The sequence below is a fragment of the Myxocyprinus asiaticus genome, chromosome 15, assembly GCF_019703515.2.
Source record: "Myxocyprinus asiaticus isolate MX2 ecotype Aquarium Trade chromosome 15, UBuf_Myxa_2, whole genome shotgun sequence".
Taxonomy (NCBI): domain Eukaryota; kingdom Metazoa; phylum Chordata; class Actinopteri; order Cypriniformes; family Catostomidae; genus Myxocyprinus; species Myxocyprinus asiaticus.
Window position 1 is genome coordinate 2028739 of NC_059358.1, and position 15294 is coordinate 2044032.

Consider the following 15294-nt stretch of genomic DNA (forward strand, 5'->3'; position numbering starts at 1 on the left):
CTAATTTATCTGTCACTTGGTAGAAGCTTGGGATGCACTATCAAATACCTGGATCGGTACCGGCTCCGATACTGACATTTTTAGATGGATCGGGTATCGGTCTGACGAGCCCGATCCAAATCCGATACTGTGTGTTATTTAGAGTCGTTACTGTCAAGCTCCAACAATGACATAAAAGAGCCATTTAAGTAGTCCATACGACTCGTGCATTTTATTCAAAGCCACTTGAAGACATTCAAAAGCTTTGTGACTCGCAAAAGGCTGTGTTTAATAAGTAAATATACAGTATGCTTACGAAGGGCGTTAGTGAATGGCGTGGCTCTGCTGACACGCATATATAGCATGCGCAGGCTGGTAATGCGCTTGAGCTCTCAGAGCGCCGCGCAATATGTGAACGCTACACACAAACAAAATCTCAGATGTAGACGCTCAATAGTTCAGTTCACTTACAATATGCACCAGAGGAGCATTTCACCAGAAATTGAATAAGAAGCTAATTAAACTACAGTGAATTAGCCCACATACAGACACATACAAGACTTCCTGGAGAGTTCCCACCGTCAAAATAAAAGTCAGAAGGTGCATGAATGAAATATATTACTGTTGCATTATACCATTCTCAAAGTCAATAATAATAATAATAATTTAAGAAAAGATGGTATCTACTAGGCATCCCTAGTAGAAGCTTGTCAAATTAGACCGATGTCAACACAGACAGGTTGCATGGCATAATTATGCAAGGTAGAATACAACTGACTACATTAAATTCACAATTCTGTGTTGGGTCACCACTTGATGTCCAATGTAAAATCTGGCTCCTGAAGCAAAACCAGATGAAAACCACTGGTGTAGATGTCCTAACCCTTGACATTTATTTATGCTCAGCACTGACAACACAAACAATTGTGATGGTTCCATGCAAGACCATTTCAGAGATCTGAAGAAGCATGGACATCTTTAGACATGCACACTTGCTGTTCAACTCAACAAACATCCTCGCCTGCACCTTAATGATCCTCAAGAACCCAGCTGTGGGTGTCTCCAACAGGGTTCCCTTGAGTGAAATTCTACAGTGCATTTCATCCATGGCAAAATCAAAAGGCCTCCTCCTTTCCTGTTCTCCCTCTGTGCAGAGTTGCAACACATTTACAGAGTATTTACTATTAAACTCAAGACTATGACAAGACTGAGACAACAGCTCTTTAACAAAATCTAGTGAGCTGCCTCACTGTTTACTAACCTCATAAGTTTCATTTACTCAATAAAAAAAAAATCACTTGTGTCATCACTCAAAAATTTTTACAGAAGCCCTGTGAGGCATTTATCAAGAATTAAAATGTTTTAGTATGTAAATACTGCTGTTTTCTGCTTTGTATTGCTATACTGTGTATATAAATGAAAATGATTACATATCATTCATCCTTGTGTTCATTTTGAGAAAGACAGCATGAAAACATGCCTCGATTATTTTAAACTAGATTTATACTGTATTTTACTTCTTGCATTAAAGGGATAGTTCACCCAAAAATTCTCTCATAATTTACTCACCCTCACGCCATCCCAGATGTGTATGACTTTCTTCTTCTGCAGGACACAAATGAAGATTTTTAGAAAAATATCTCAGCTCTGTAGGTCCAACATAGGTCCAAAAAGCACATAAAGGCAGCATAAAAGTAATCCAGAAGACTCCAGTGGTTTTATCCATGTCTTCTGAAATGATATGATAGGTGTGGGTGAGGAACAGATCAATACTGAAGTCCTTTTTTACTATAAATTCTCCTTTCGTAGTAGGTGGTGAAATGCACGAAGAATGTGAATCGCCAAAAACAAAAGAAGTGAAAGAATTACAGTACAAAAGTATGTAAATATTGTTCTGTTTCTCACCCACACCTATCATATCGCTTCTGAAGACATGGATTAAACCACTGGAGTCTTATGGATTACTTTTATGCTGCTTTATCTGCCTTTTGGACCTTCAAAGTTCTGGTCATCATTCACTTGCATTGTATGCACCTACAGAGCTGAAATATTCTTCTAAAAATCTTCAAATTTTTGTGTTCTGTAGAAGAAAGAAAGCCATACACATCTGGGATTCAAGTGTGGATGTGAGGATTAAACGTAGTAAAAATCTATGCGTTTTCAAACGAAAACGGATTCGTGTAGCTGTGGGCTGAGACTTATTTTCTTAAATACATTTTTCTTAAATTCTGAGACTTTTTAGCTCAAATAAATTACAGTTCCTTTTTAGTGCCACTACTGCAGTACAAATTACGCACATCACCTTTATCCCCATACATCCTGACGGTATTTTGACGGATTTCCGCTAAAATGGCAAACCCAAAAGAGCTTATAACTTTAAAAGAAAATTAGCAAAGAACGTCAATTGCATGCTATTAATTTTTAGAAAATATATTATTATTCAGACACTCTTATGCTACAACATTGCTGACAAAACACAAAACATTAGCGCTAAAAATAAACTTTTTTTTCATTATTATTCAGTTTGACATTGTACCTTTTAGACAGTAAGTATGGATGTTCAAAGAATTTACTTGGGTGTTGTTCTACAACATGTCAACTATACCAGGGGTAAAGAACTGTTGATAGGACAAAGCAATCCAAACTTATAGCATATGGAACCATGGTTCCCAAGGTGGACTTTTATTTATGAAAGTCTCCAAATAACCTCTCCAAACAATAATTCATGTGTTTCACTGAACATTAAAACAGAATAACTGAAAATTATGAATGCAAAAAAAAAAAAAAAAAAAAAAAACATAAAATACTTAAACAAGTCTCATATGATACATTTAAGCGCACTTTGGCTTCTTTTTCCAACACTTATTCCGTCATTCTAAAAAATGTGCGTTGAGTGCCCTCTTGTGCGCAGTCTATGTAAGTGCGCTCTAGTTCTGGCCCACATGATGGACACGTGACTTCTCCAAATATCGAATCTGACACCATCTAGAGATTCAGTGAGAATGATCTGCCCAGCCTGATTTCACAATGAAATCGGAAACAGTAGATCGACTTCTTTCGTCAAAATCGGTATACGTTGACCGAAATTTCGAAACACTGCCCCCAGTGGCCAAAGCGGTAAGTGTTGTAGAGCATATGGGCACATGTGAGCTCCATTTATGTCCAGGAGTGGTAGCCAAAAGCTAGTAGTGAAGCAAGTTGTTTTCAGCTTTACAGGACCTTATCCAATGAAGATAAAACATATATTTATAGATTCTATCCCCCAACCCAAACCTTACCTTAACCATTAGTGGAGTAAAAAGTAGTGTTAGAGGGAAAAGTGAAACCTCCGAATCATGCTCGTCACTGATTATTCAAACGTAGTTACTGTCTGGCTTTGAGCCCTAGTCTCCCACATAGCTGATGCAATGCGCTGCCAATCGCGCCAGGTGGAAAGGTAAACACATTGAAACCACTGCAAACATGTCTGATAAGAATGCCGCATGTCAGCACATCGGCATACAGTCGCCAATCATAGGGTACCGAAACTATCGGAAACATCATGCCGATTTCACATGTGATCATGTTGATTTGACACATCTTTGACGTGAAGTATTGTGTTTCAGTGAATCGCTCCCAGAGAACAGCGTTGCTATAGCGATCTCTATTAGCGCTAGCCTTCGCTGGCTTTCATGATGCTCATTGAGGTATATCTCTGGATTTACACAACATATGACATAGAGTGAGGGTTTGTTTGATTCAGGATCGCCTGCTATAAGTTGTGATAGGTCATTGTCTATATGATGATTATTTTTCATGAAGTAATAAACCAAAATGCGACAAAAATGCTGTTTATCATTTTTTGGATAAATGCATTTGGATTTCACATGCTAATAGTCACTGTAATTTGGTCTATGACACAAATGTGCTTGTTATATTCTACTAATCAAGACCTTTCCAAAGATATATATATATATCTTTTTTACTGTGTTTTGTTGTTATCGCAACTTTACGAAACTTTAAAACAGAACAGTTTTAATTTATCAGCCAATTGTAGTATTTTACAAATGGTCGGATCAGCTATATTCATTGTAAAGATAAGAGTCTAAGCTTTAAAACGACACTTAATTTGTGCAGATCAAGCAAGTGGTTGTTGAGTAATACCATAATATCGTTTTTCGATATTGGGTTTTTATGGGTTTTTATAATAACACTGAGCTCCAATGATAAGTGTGATGTTCGAGAACAGGAAAATTTAGAGCTTCCCAGCCATGACATGGTGGTATGAAAACGGGGGTTAAAAGTTCAGATGTGATGATACAGTGATGTTTTTAAGTAGATAGCATCAGTATGACCCTTATCAACATGAAGTAGAGGTGCCGTACTAGAAGTGGAGATTTGCATCCTGCAAAAAAAACCCTGACATTTCAATGGAAATTCTAAAAGCTTAGGCTTATTGCGAAATCTCAGGTTTCCAAGCATCTTTGAAACAAAAATGCCCATTTTCCTCTAATGTCTAAAACCCACTCAAACATCAAAGAGCAAGTGTACCGTGAACAAAACGTTTGCCACTCAAAGGACACGTTCTCTCCATCTGACGCCTTCTCTCTCGGACTGATGCGAGTATTAAATATCAGTCTGAATCACTAATAGAGGGCAAGCTTCATGAGACCCGCTGTTTATTTGAGAGGAACCTGCAGGTTGACGGTGCGTTAAACAGCACACAGACTTTAGACGGCCCTTTGAAGTCACGCTGCCTGCCGCGGTAGTGGGCGCGTTTGCTTTCAGGAGGAAAACGAAACAGTGGCTTCTTTCAGGCCTTTTGAAACCCTCATGCCTTCTGCTGTTAAAGAGGAAGCATCTCATGATGAGACCCCAGCATTCCATAGAAAATTGCCCTGTGGCTGTTTTGAGAATCGCAATAGACAGTAATGTGCTATATAGCAAAGCATGTCTGTTTAATTTAGGGTGCCAGTACTTCACAAACTATCACATGAAAGTTCTGCTCCAAAACCTGCTGTCTGCTGCCTACCAGCTAAAACTGGAGCTCAGAAATGACTGATTTCGATTGCTCTACATAGGCAGCAACTCACAAAGTGCATATGTGACTCGACTGATCGAAACTGATTTCAATAGAGTCCTAGCTACTCCAATACAAAATAACCAATTTTTAATAATGCTGAAATGTTTTTAGTGATACTTTTTGGTACTGAATGGTATTTAAGTTTAGTTAGAATCAACAGATCCAGCCAGATCTTATGAAAGTTACGTGGCTTTGGTAACGTTTTTACAAAATTATATTACGTACATGTAAGCCAGTTAAATGTTCTCCCAAACAGATGAGGTTTTTAAGGTAAATGCTCTATCGAGTCTTAAATCATCAAAACCGAACTCCCTACCCTAAACCTTAAACCTAACCGAAAGCAAATGTGAGATGAAAAACACAACCACGTCACTTTGTGCTTGTATGACACTTTCGGCTCACGTGTCGAGTTGCGTGCTCTTCAGGACTCGTATCCCGGTCCCAGTCCTATAAGATAGCGTTGTGTGAGGAAAAAGGTCAAAAGTAAGCGTTTATGAACTGATAATCCGCCATTTAACTCGGGATTTGTGTGAAAGTGAATAAAAGTCATTGTTGTTCTAGTATAATTACGATGCCTACCTTTTGAACAACCTTTGCATCATGCGCAGACCTGTTATGCATTAAAATTACTGCCTACAGTAGGTTTTAAAACAGAGCTCAAATGGAAACAAAGGACCGAAATTTCAAAGCGTAACCCAACGGTTTTGCTTCAAACGTGCGGACTGCATCAACCCCACAGTGCCTCGTGAAAGATAATGATTTAAACATTTTATTCTTGTGGTGGAGCCGCATATGCAAGTGGCTTTTGATGGAGAGAGAGAGAGCTCGTCCAAGTAACAAAGCCCCTTTTGCAGCTATTCCCAATCTGAGAGGAATGCAGGAGGCGAGCCAGCCGCACTCCGTCTGCAGCCCCAAACCCTTCGCTTTGAAGCCGCCTGTGTGTTTCCACACCTAAATACTTTCAGATGTGGCCGTGTAGTTTTATGACTTGAATAATAGCGATACCTACACATGTGCGCGCTTGAGGTCCAGAACGGGGAGTCTCATACTAGATGACTGCTTTCCGAACAAGAGAAAAATTCACTTTTTTAACCTCTGGTTTCTCACAAGAACATAGGGCAACTCTCGCAGTTTTGTACCATTCAACTGGACTGGTGTGCAACTAGCGTGTTCACATGCACAATCTTACACTATGCTTTGTGTTTCTTTTTTTTTTTTTTTTTCTTCTCGCAGTTTGGAATGGCCAATTCCCAATGTGCTTTTAAGTCCTCATGGTCACGTAGTGATTCGCCTCAGTCCGGGTGGCGGAGGACGTATCCCAGCTGCCTCCGCGTCTGAGATCATCAACCCACACATCTTATCATGTGGCTTGTTGAGCGCGTTGCCACGGAGAAATAGCGCGTGTGGAGGCTTCACGACATCCACCGCGGCATCCACGCACAACTCACCATGTGCCCCACCGAGAACGAACCACATTATAGCGATCACGAGGAGGTTACCCCATGTGACTCTACCCTCCCTAGCAACCGGGCCAATTTGGTTGCTTAGGAGACCTGGTTGGAGTCACACAGCACGCCCTGGGATTCGAACTAGCGAACTCCAGGGGTGGTAGCCAGTGTCTTTTACCACTGAGCTACCCAGGCCCCCTCACACTGATTATGCTTAAGCCGACGTGTAAGGTCACGTAAACGTAGTCATCAACGGTTAAAGCATATAACAATCGGCAGATGTAGATTATTAAGCATTACATCAATTTCGCTCTTTACCGCTGTTCTTACTAGCTTATCCAATGTGCACAAGTGTTCTTCGCATGACTGTTTTTGTTTTGATGTCAAAAGCAGAGAATAACCTCATGATTGCAAATCTCACATAAACCTCGTTTTCTTGCGTTGTCAGAATTTTCTGAATAAGCTGATTTTTGATATTAGCGTTTTGCTATGCATGTAAACGCATTCACTAGTTCAACAGTTTTCAGAATAGCGTAGCTTTTCCAAACACAAGCAAAATTTTCCAATAGCTGGGTTTCCCTCTATGCATTTATGCAAATTTTGGGATATTGCATCAAAAAATGCTGGATGGAAACACCAAGATTTTACGTTCGCTCCCAGACATATGGCATCTGCTGCTAAACGTTAGCAAACATGAAGAGCATTTTGTCTGTATGCTCTAAACTGCAAGTAATTCATTACATTTAATAAAAGAGCCACAGTGGCTCCAACTTCCACTTCCAGGAGTGACGATTTTCTTCTCTTAAACACATGGGATGGAAACGCTGCTTTATTTGCTAATTGTTTTTGCAATATTCCGATTTTGTGACTTAATTAAATTCGTAACTTGGATGGAAACATAGCTAATGAGTAGCAGTTCAACTTAACACACTGGCTGCATTTTTACAGACAAGCATCTTGAGGCCAAAAAGTAAACATGCTTCGCAATGATAATGCTGAATTCAAAATGAAATAATCGGAGAGCTATACTAACCTCCTGAGACCCATACATGACTGCTCTGTGCATGCACCATTTGACTTTTTGATTTGAAACTAGTAGCCCCTAATAAATATGGAAAAAAAACCAAGAGCAAATAGCAGGACTAAGTTGTGAAATTTTTCATAATACCAAGCTAGAAAAAGTCTGATTTGTTTTGTTTTTATCAATTGTTTATTATATTTCGTTAAGACGTTACAGACACTACAGCTGATTTTCTATAAAGCTGCTTGTATTGGGAAAAGCACAAATAAAAAATTATACAAATAAAAATGATTTGACATGATTTGACTTTTATGCTACAATGTATTTTTTCTGCTTTGGCAACAAAATCTCAATGTTCTCTCTTTGCACTGTCAAACAAACAAGTGACAGCCAGTGCTGAAGCATTTTACCAATCAGAAATTAGCATAATTATTATAACTCAAAGTAATGTCCAGAATCGTCCAATCACTGTCAACCATGTTAAAATAAAATTAGTCATTATAAATTCTGAATCTATGTACTGATTATCATTGTCTCATGTCTGTCAAACATGTTGAGTGATCCAAACATCATCTGCAGCCTGAAACTGAACTTTTGATCAGATTTTAGGAGTGAATGCACTTAACTGCATAGAGAGCTATAGGATGCTCCCTTGCTCCCTATTTAGTGAATGACTTAACCTCCAGTGTGCTGTCTGTCTGCACTGGTCTCAGAACAGTTTGAAATGCACCTTATTTTCATCCAAACTCTGTATACAGCCTCTGGAAGCATCATTTTTCAGCTTTTTGATGCATCCATTGATTCTCAGTGTGATAATGCACAGTAAATATAGGATTATTAAGGGAAAAACGGCCAATAGTCCTTGTAAGTAGTCATTGTGTTTAACAGCGTGCCGTTGCGCGATAAATCACTCAAATGTATAAAATGGCATATCGGATGAAGCTAGCGACTCTTTTGACTCAAACAGGTTTCAATGTAAAGACTTAATAAGGCTTCTTACCAGATGTAGTTTTGTTGGCGTTTCTCCCATAGACAAACTCCGCTGAGATCAGCGGCATGTTGTTTTGTCACATGACTAGGTGCATTAAAAGTTTAACCCTTTACTGACAGCCCAGAGTGTCCTGAACTGAGATCAGTTGGTTTAAATAAAATAAAATTATGCATAGAGTATAGCGAAGATAAAACACAATGTCCACGCAGAAGGATGCAGGGTCGCATGAGGATTAACAGATATTGTCTCCTTACAGCTTCAATCGAGTTTGCAACTTTTTCAAAGTAGCTTGTAGTGCAGCTAACATCTTTTTCAAAAAGGTAGCTTGACTGTAGCTTAACTACATCATGTGTAGCTCGGCAAACTACAGTTTCAAAGCAGCTTCCACAACACTGGCAAAAAGACAAAAGTGTGTCTTGTAACAGGTCCACAGTTGTTGAGATTTTTGAAAGCAACAAAGTACCACATTCCATGCGGTGCCATTTGCCTTCAACTTGCCCGACTGTGCATAAAGGCGCATTGTATTAAACTGCACAACAGGGCTGCCACCTCTTTCTATTTCTTTTTCTCTCTGTGTTCCAGTGTTTGTTTAGCGTGCAGACAGGAAACTGGGTTTAGAGTGTCTGTCTGTAGCCCTCAGTCTGGGGAGATTGTGGAAAAAGGAGTAGGTTTCTAAGGCTTTAAAAGTGTCTGCATTTGTTCTGGGAGATACACTCATAAGTGCACTTTGGATAGTTATTACATAAGCAAACGCTTATAAGGCATGCTAATAGTAACCATACAAGCCAGAAACCTACAAGGAAAAGAGTTGAAATGATCGGATTCACATGTGGATGATGTCCATTTTAAGAATGCGACGCATCCAATCTGTTTTACAGTGCTCATCTCGTCAACATAATCACTGAAGAAATGTTTGTTGACGTTCGTTTTGTCAACGATAACGAAGATGACATGAAAAAGACGCATCACAATGATAATCAATTGGTTTTTTTCTCCCCTTTTCTCCCCAATTTGGAATGCCCAATTCCCAGTGCGCTCTAAGTCCTCGTGGTGGCGCAGTGACTCGCCTCAATCCGGGTGGCGGAGGACGAATCTCAGTTGCCTCCGCGTCTAAGACCGTCAATCCGCGCATCTTATCACGTGGCTTGTTGAGCACGTTACCACGGAGATGTTGCACGTGTGGAGGCTTCACGCTATTCTCCGTGGCATCCACGCACAACTCACCATGCGCCCCACCGAGAACGAACCACATTATAGCGACCACGAGGAGGTTACCCCATGTGACCAGGTCTCCTAAGCAACCAACTGGCTCAGTTGCTAGGGAGGGTAGAGTCACATGGGGTAACCTCCTCGTGGTCGCTATAATGTGGTTCTCGCTCTCGGTGGGGTGCGTGGTGAGTTGGAGAATAGCGTGAAGCCTCCACACGCGCAACGTCTCCACGGATACACACTCAACAAGCCACGTGATAAGATGCGTGGATTGTCGGTCTCAGACGTGGAGGCAACTGAGATTCGTCCTCCGCCACCCGGATTGAGGCGAGTCACTGCGCCACCACGAGGACTTAGAGCGCATTGGGAATTGGGCGTTCCAAAATAAAGAGAAAATAAAAATAAATAATATATTATATATATATATAATAATGATAACTATATTGTGATATATACTGTACATTGTGTCGCTTTTGGACAAAAGCGCCTGCTAAATTACAAAATTTTAATATATTTTTAGCGTGATATAAAATTACACATACCATGATATAAGATTTGGTGATAAGGCCCACCCCTATAGTTAATTAGAACAACTTTTGGGTAAACTATTCCTTTAAAAACACACCTTAGTGCAAAGTTTTCCAAATGCTCGTCATGACATGATTGATTAAAACAGGGGTATTCAATAAGGACGCTCCTTAATAACAACCACAGTAGAAAAAAGTCAAATATTCCCTTGACTGCGCTTCAGCTTGCAGAATGAAGTCCACTTGGAAAAGGTTGGCTTTCTGCAGGAGAACAGCGGTTTATATGGAAACATACCTTACACACTAAAATGTAATAACCTTTGAGTCGCCTAGTGTTTGACTAGGCTGAGAGCTGCGTAACATCAAACGCTGACTTGAGTCCAGCAGACTCTGCGCTCTCGACTCCAACTGCAAGTATTTTCTTTACTTCTGCTGTAAGTGACGGCAAAGTAAACGCTCACCGCTCCATTTCCATTCACTCATTCGGCACAAACGGACTTCAAACACTGGCTGAATGTGTTCAAATTTATGACGTCTCACAATGTGTTTGTTTACACAATGGCATTGGCAGTACATTAAAGGAATTCAATACTAGCTAAGCGCAATAAAGCATTTGCAGCACAATGTTGAGTACAACAGAAAAACGTTGCTTAGTTTAAAATAAAAAGCACGGAGACAGTAACACTTCCAGTGGAAGTCTATGGGATCAGCGTTCTGGAGGGTTGTCATTTTGATTTGAGCTGTTAACTGTCTAAATCAGGTATGACAACTTTCCTAAGTGGATGAACTTCTGGTCGTGCATTAGCAATGTAATTCCTGTGGGTGGGTTTTCTCCATGTGAACAGTCACTTTCTATTCATGCACATAATATTTGAAAGTTACTGGCGTTACAAAATCATGAATTTGAATGTTTGTAAATAGAGCAATGGCTCAAAATTATTTGTTGTGGCAACTGATTATACACAACAATTGTTTTAAATATAGCTTGACTTGTATTGAACCTGGAACATTCCTTTTATTCAAACGTCATCTTTCTTTAAACTTAAAGGCATGTTCCGGGTTCAATACAAGTTAAGCTCAATTGACATCATTTGTGACATAATGTTGATTACTAGTGATGGGCACGAGTACTCGGGTACTCGGACGTGGCAACAATGATCGATCATGAAAATGAGGATCGATGGTGATCATCTCACTTAATTTGAAATTCAGTGACAATTACCTGACAACTAAACACAAGCGTGTCAAAGAGGGAGCTTATTTTTAATTTTGAGTTTGATTACGTTGTGATTTTGAGGGGTACATTGATTGTCAGATATGTCTCATAGCAACCAAACTGATATATGACGCTGCAACACTATCGTTACGATCATCAACGAGTGTAATTAACCGTGTTTTGAACACCTGTCTCTGCAAATGTTTGTTAAACACGTTTTATTATCATTTAATGTAAGAACTTTGACTCGTTAATGGATATTATTTAATAAAAGTGAATGTTTGCCACTGACTGTAAACCTCCCTGCCCTGGGTGCCGAAATGTTTGCGTGACATAACACATACCTGCATCTCGACTAAATGGGAGTTGAAGATCTCCGCACGAGTTTCCAAGTTAGAAGTCCGACATAAAGTGTCATTCCATTGCACTTTCCACAGTTGAAATATGGAAATTCCGACCCTCAGAGTTGAATGGAACGCTTCATGAATCATCACAGAAACAACAATACGGAGCATCACGGCTTTCCCCACAGGAGCGAACACTTGGCACACACACACACACACACACACACACACACGCACACACCAGGCGTGTGTGGCAGTGGATTCAATGCATATACAGCAGGCGAGTGTTTCAAAGACTTAGACAGAGCGCCGCTAAATGGAACAGGATGCAACGTCTTCAAAACTGAACTTCAACTTAACGCGCATATTAATAACGCGATGGTTATTGTGTCTCCTGTTAAGCCAACCGCGATTTGAAAATAGACGGTTCAGACAGTCACTAAAAAAACTGGTGCGCGCTTACTAAGATTACTACGGTAACCTGAAGGAAGAACAGACAGACGCTCGTTGTGCCCATTCTTTCATTGAGTTGGGCAGCGAATCTTCATATAATGACAAAATATGATGCATTATATTTTGATTACACAATCTTTTGTACAGTTTGTAACAGATTATTTTATAACAGCCTATAATAATGAATAGACGATACACTGGAACAACAAGACGCAATGCAGCAGCCAAAGACGTTTGTCAGACACGTTAATATATATACATTTATGAACATGTCATTGCCCCTCAAGTACTTGAGTAGACAAAATGACCAAAATGCCCATCCCTATTAATTACCACAAAAATACATTTATAAAAAAAGAAGCAAAAAATGTGTGTTCCAGTGAAGCACTTACAATGGAAGTCAATGGGGTCAATCTGTAAACATTAAAATACTCACTGTTTCAAAAGTATAACCACAAGACGTAAACAATATGTGTGTTAATGTGATTTTAGTGTGATGAAATAACTTACTAACTGCATGTGTAAAGATATAGCCAATTTTACAACTTCGTTGCCATGACGACGTGATGCCATAAACCCTAAAACGACTGTAAAAACGTCATTTTAAACAACAGTACAGCTCAAATAATACATGAGTTTTAACAGAAGAATTAATGTAAGTGTTTTTATAAAATTATAACCTTCACATTTCTGCCTTTAAACCCTCCAAAAATTGGCCCCATTGACTTCTATTGTAAGTGCCTCACTGGAACCTCCTTTTTTGCTTCTTTTAAAGAAAAGTAGGGATTTGTCGAAATACATTTTAGTGGGTAATCAACATTATGCCACAAATGCTGTCTTCTGTTTTATAGTCTGACCAGTTCAGTGCAGTTTTGTGTGTGTGTGTGTGTGTGTGTGTGTGTGTGTGTGTGTGTTTTGCACTCTTAATGTCTGGTAGTCACACCCCTTCATGTATGTGTTTTTTATTATTTTTTCAATTTTTTATTTTTTTTTGCATTGTGGCTGTTTTTTAGATTTTATATAATAAATAATGAAAAAAAAAAAAAACAATCTCAGATTTTTAGTATTTCCCATTCATTTCCTATGGCGGTCACTTTGGACCAGTTACAGTACAAGTGTAACTTTTTTTTCTACCACTTAGACTGATCGAATCAACTCCAATTTCTTTTTATGTGTTCAGATATCAAATGGACGAAAAGTCACCAAGTCTCGTACCCGTCGGATAACGGAAACCAGTTTTGTTGAAGAAACAAAATTGATTTCAGTCAAAAATGACCGAACAATGCACTAGGGTTAATACTTAGGAGTTTGTACAAAAGCCTACCCCTAAGTATGAGCAATAGCAAGCAAGTACCACTAATGATCTATCATCAAACTCCAGGCAGGAAAAAAACAAAGTCAGTGCCAACATTGATTGTACACTCCCTGTTCCTTCCACATACCCTCTTCCCCCCAAAGCAACACCCTTAATAGTGCCCCACCACAAAGCCTTCAGAAAAACAGGCCGCCTTTCACCCTTGTCGCCCCTCTGTTGCCCCTCTCACTGCTTCAGGATTTCTGCTGTGTAAACCAGGAACAGATGTGCGCTGGGGCCGTGCTGAAACACCCCGCTGTTCTGGATGGCCGCCACATGCTTTTCATTCAAAGATGAAGGCTCGCAGCTCTCCTTCTAGTGAAGCCAGTTTTTTTTTTTTTTTTTTTTAAGTACAAAAACAAACTCTTCAAATGTCTCCCCTTAAAAACGTAACACGTCTTAACCTTCCTCGGAACTATGACAGAAGTTTTTTTTTGACCAGGAAAATCTCAACTATTGAACAAAAGTGGAGCAGCCGGGTCAATAACAAGGCAAAGGAACTTGCAATTACAGTAAAATTTAGGGGCAATTTCAGTTGCGCAGTTGCACTACTTTAGTGCATGGGTGATTCTTACGAAACCTGTCAAGAATTTTTTTTAATTATATTTGACATATAGAAAATGAAGCCTATTTTTTGGGCAGTTAAGAACTTTTGAATTATAACGTTATTTTCAGGACACATTTTATGCAAATTGGGTAAGAAAAAAAAATTGATTCAAAGGGAAATCAAGTGTATTTTTCTTACCGCATTAGCAAATAGTTTTTTCTTGTTTTAAGCATAAACCCCACCATATTTTGTTAGATTTCACCGAAAACAAGACTTACCATCCTATGCCATTCTGCCATTTTTTTATGGATGTCAAACTTTATATTTTGTATTTTTTTTTTTTTTTACCAGAAAATAAGACAAAAATTCCACAGTGTGGGCACGTTTGCGTTGTTACCTTATTTGCATCATTCGTAATTGTGCCGTAGAGCACAGTGCATGAAAATATCTAACGCTATCAGGGACAACAAATCCTTCTTGGTTTTTTCCCCGTTTAGTGCGAGTATGGGTTAGTTCAGCCAGTGACGGTTCTGGCTTATTTGGTGCCCTAGGCGAGATCCGATGTGGAGCCCTCCTTAACACAGCAAAAATGAAAGTGAAAGTGGAGATTTAGAGTAAAATGGGACTTAAATTTTGATCTGTTTCTCACCCACACCTATCATATCGCTTCTGAAGACATGGATAAAACCACTGGAGTCATATGGATTACTTTTATGCTGTCTTTATATGCTTTTTGGAGTTTCAAAGTTCTGGTCACCATTCACTTGCATTGTATGGACCTACAGAGCTGAGATATTCTTCTAAAAATCTTCATTTGTGTTCAGCAGAAAAAAGAGAGCCAAATTTCTGGAGTGGCATGAGGGTTATGATGAGAGAATGTTCCGTTTCTGGTGAACTATTCCTTTAAACAAAATAAAAAATAAAAAACAGACAATGAATATAGAAATGAAGCAACTATATAGGCCTATATTTTTTATGGCAAATAATATAAAAATGTACATTAAATATGCATAACTTAAATTGCACAATTTAATTATAGAGCCAATAAATAAAGAAAATGGCAGAATACTTACAGATTGCTGCTTGTGCTATTACACCTAATCCCTAATTTAAAATTTAACGCTCCCAGTTTTCATTGATGCA

At 39.1% G+C, this 15294-nt stretch overlaps 1 protein-coding gene across 2 annotated transcripts in view; it reads right to left on the reverse strand.

Moving 5' to 3' along the window:
* nkd2b (NKD inhibitor of WNT signaling pathway 2b) overlaps window positions 1-15294 on the reverse strand; it is a 58129-nt gene that overhangs the window by 24458 nt on the left and 18377 nt on the right. Inside the window, exon 1 of one of the 2 annotated variants that reach the window (XM_051719340.1) lies at window positions 8511-8573. The exons of the other annotated variant lie outside the window; for it this stretch is intronic. Within the exon in view, the coding sequence (XP_051575300.1) occupies window positions 8511-8540 (30 nt within the window). The 5' untranslated portion in view covers window positions 8541-8573. Of the gene's footprint in view, window positions 1-8510; window positions 8574-15294 lie in introns of those variants that run through there. 2 annotated transcript variants of the gene reach the window in all.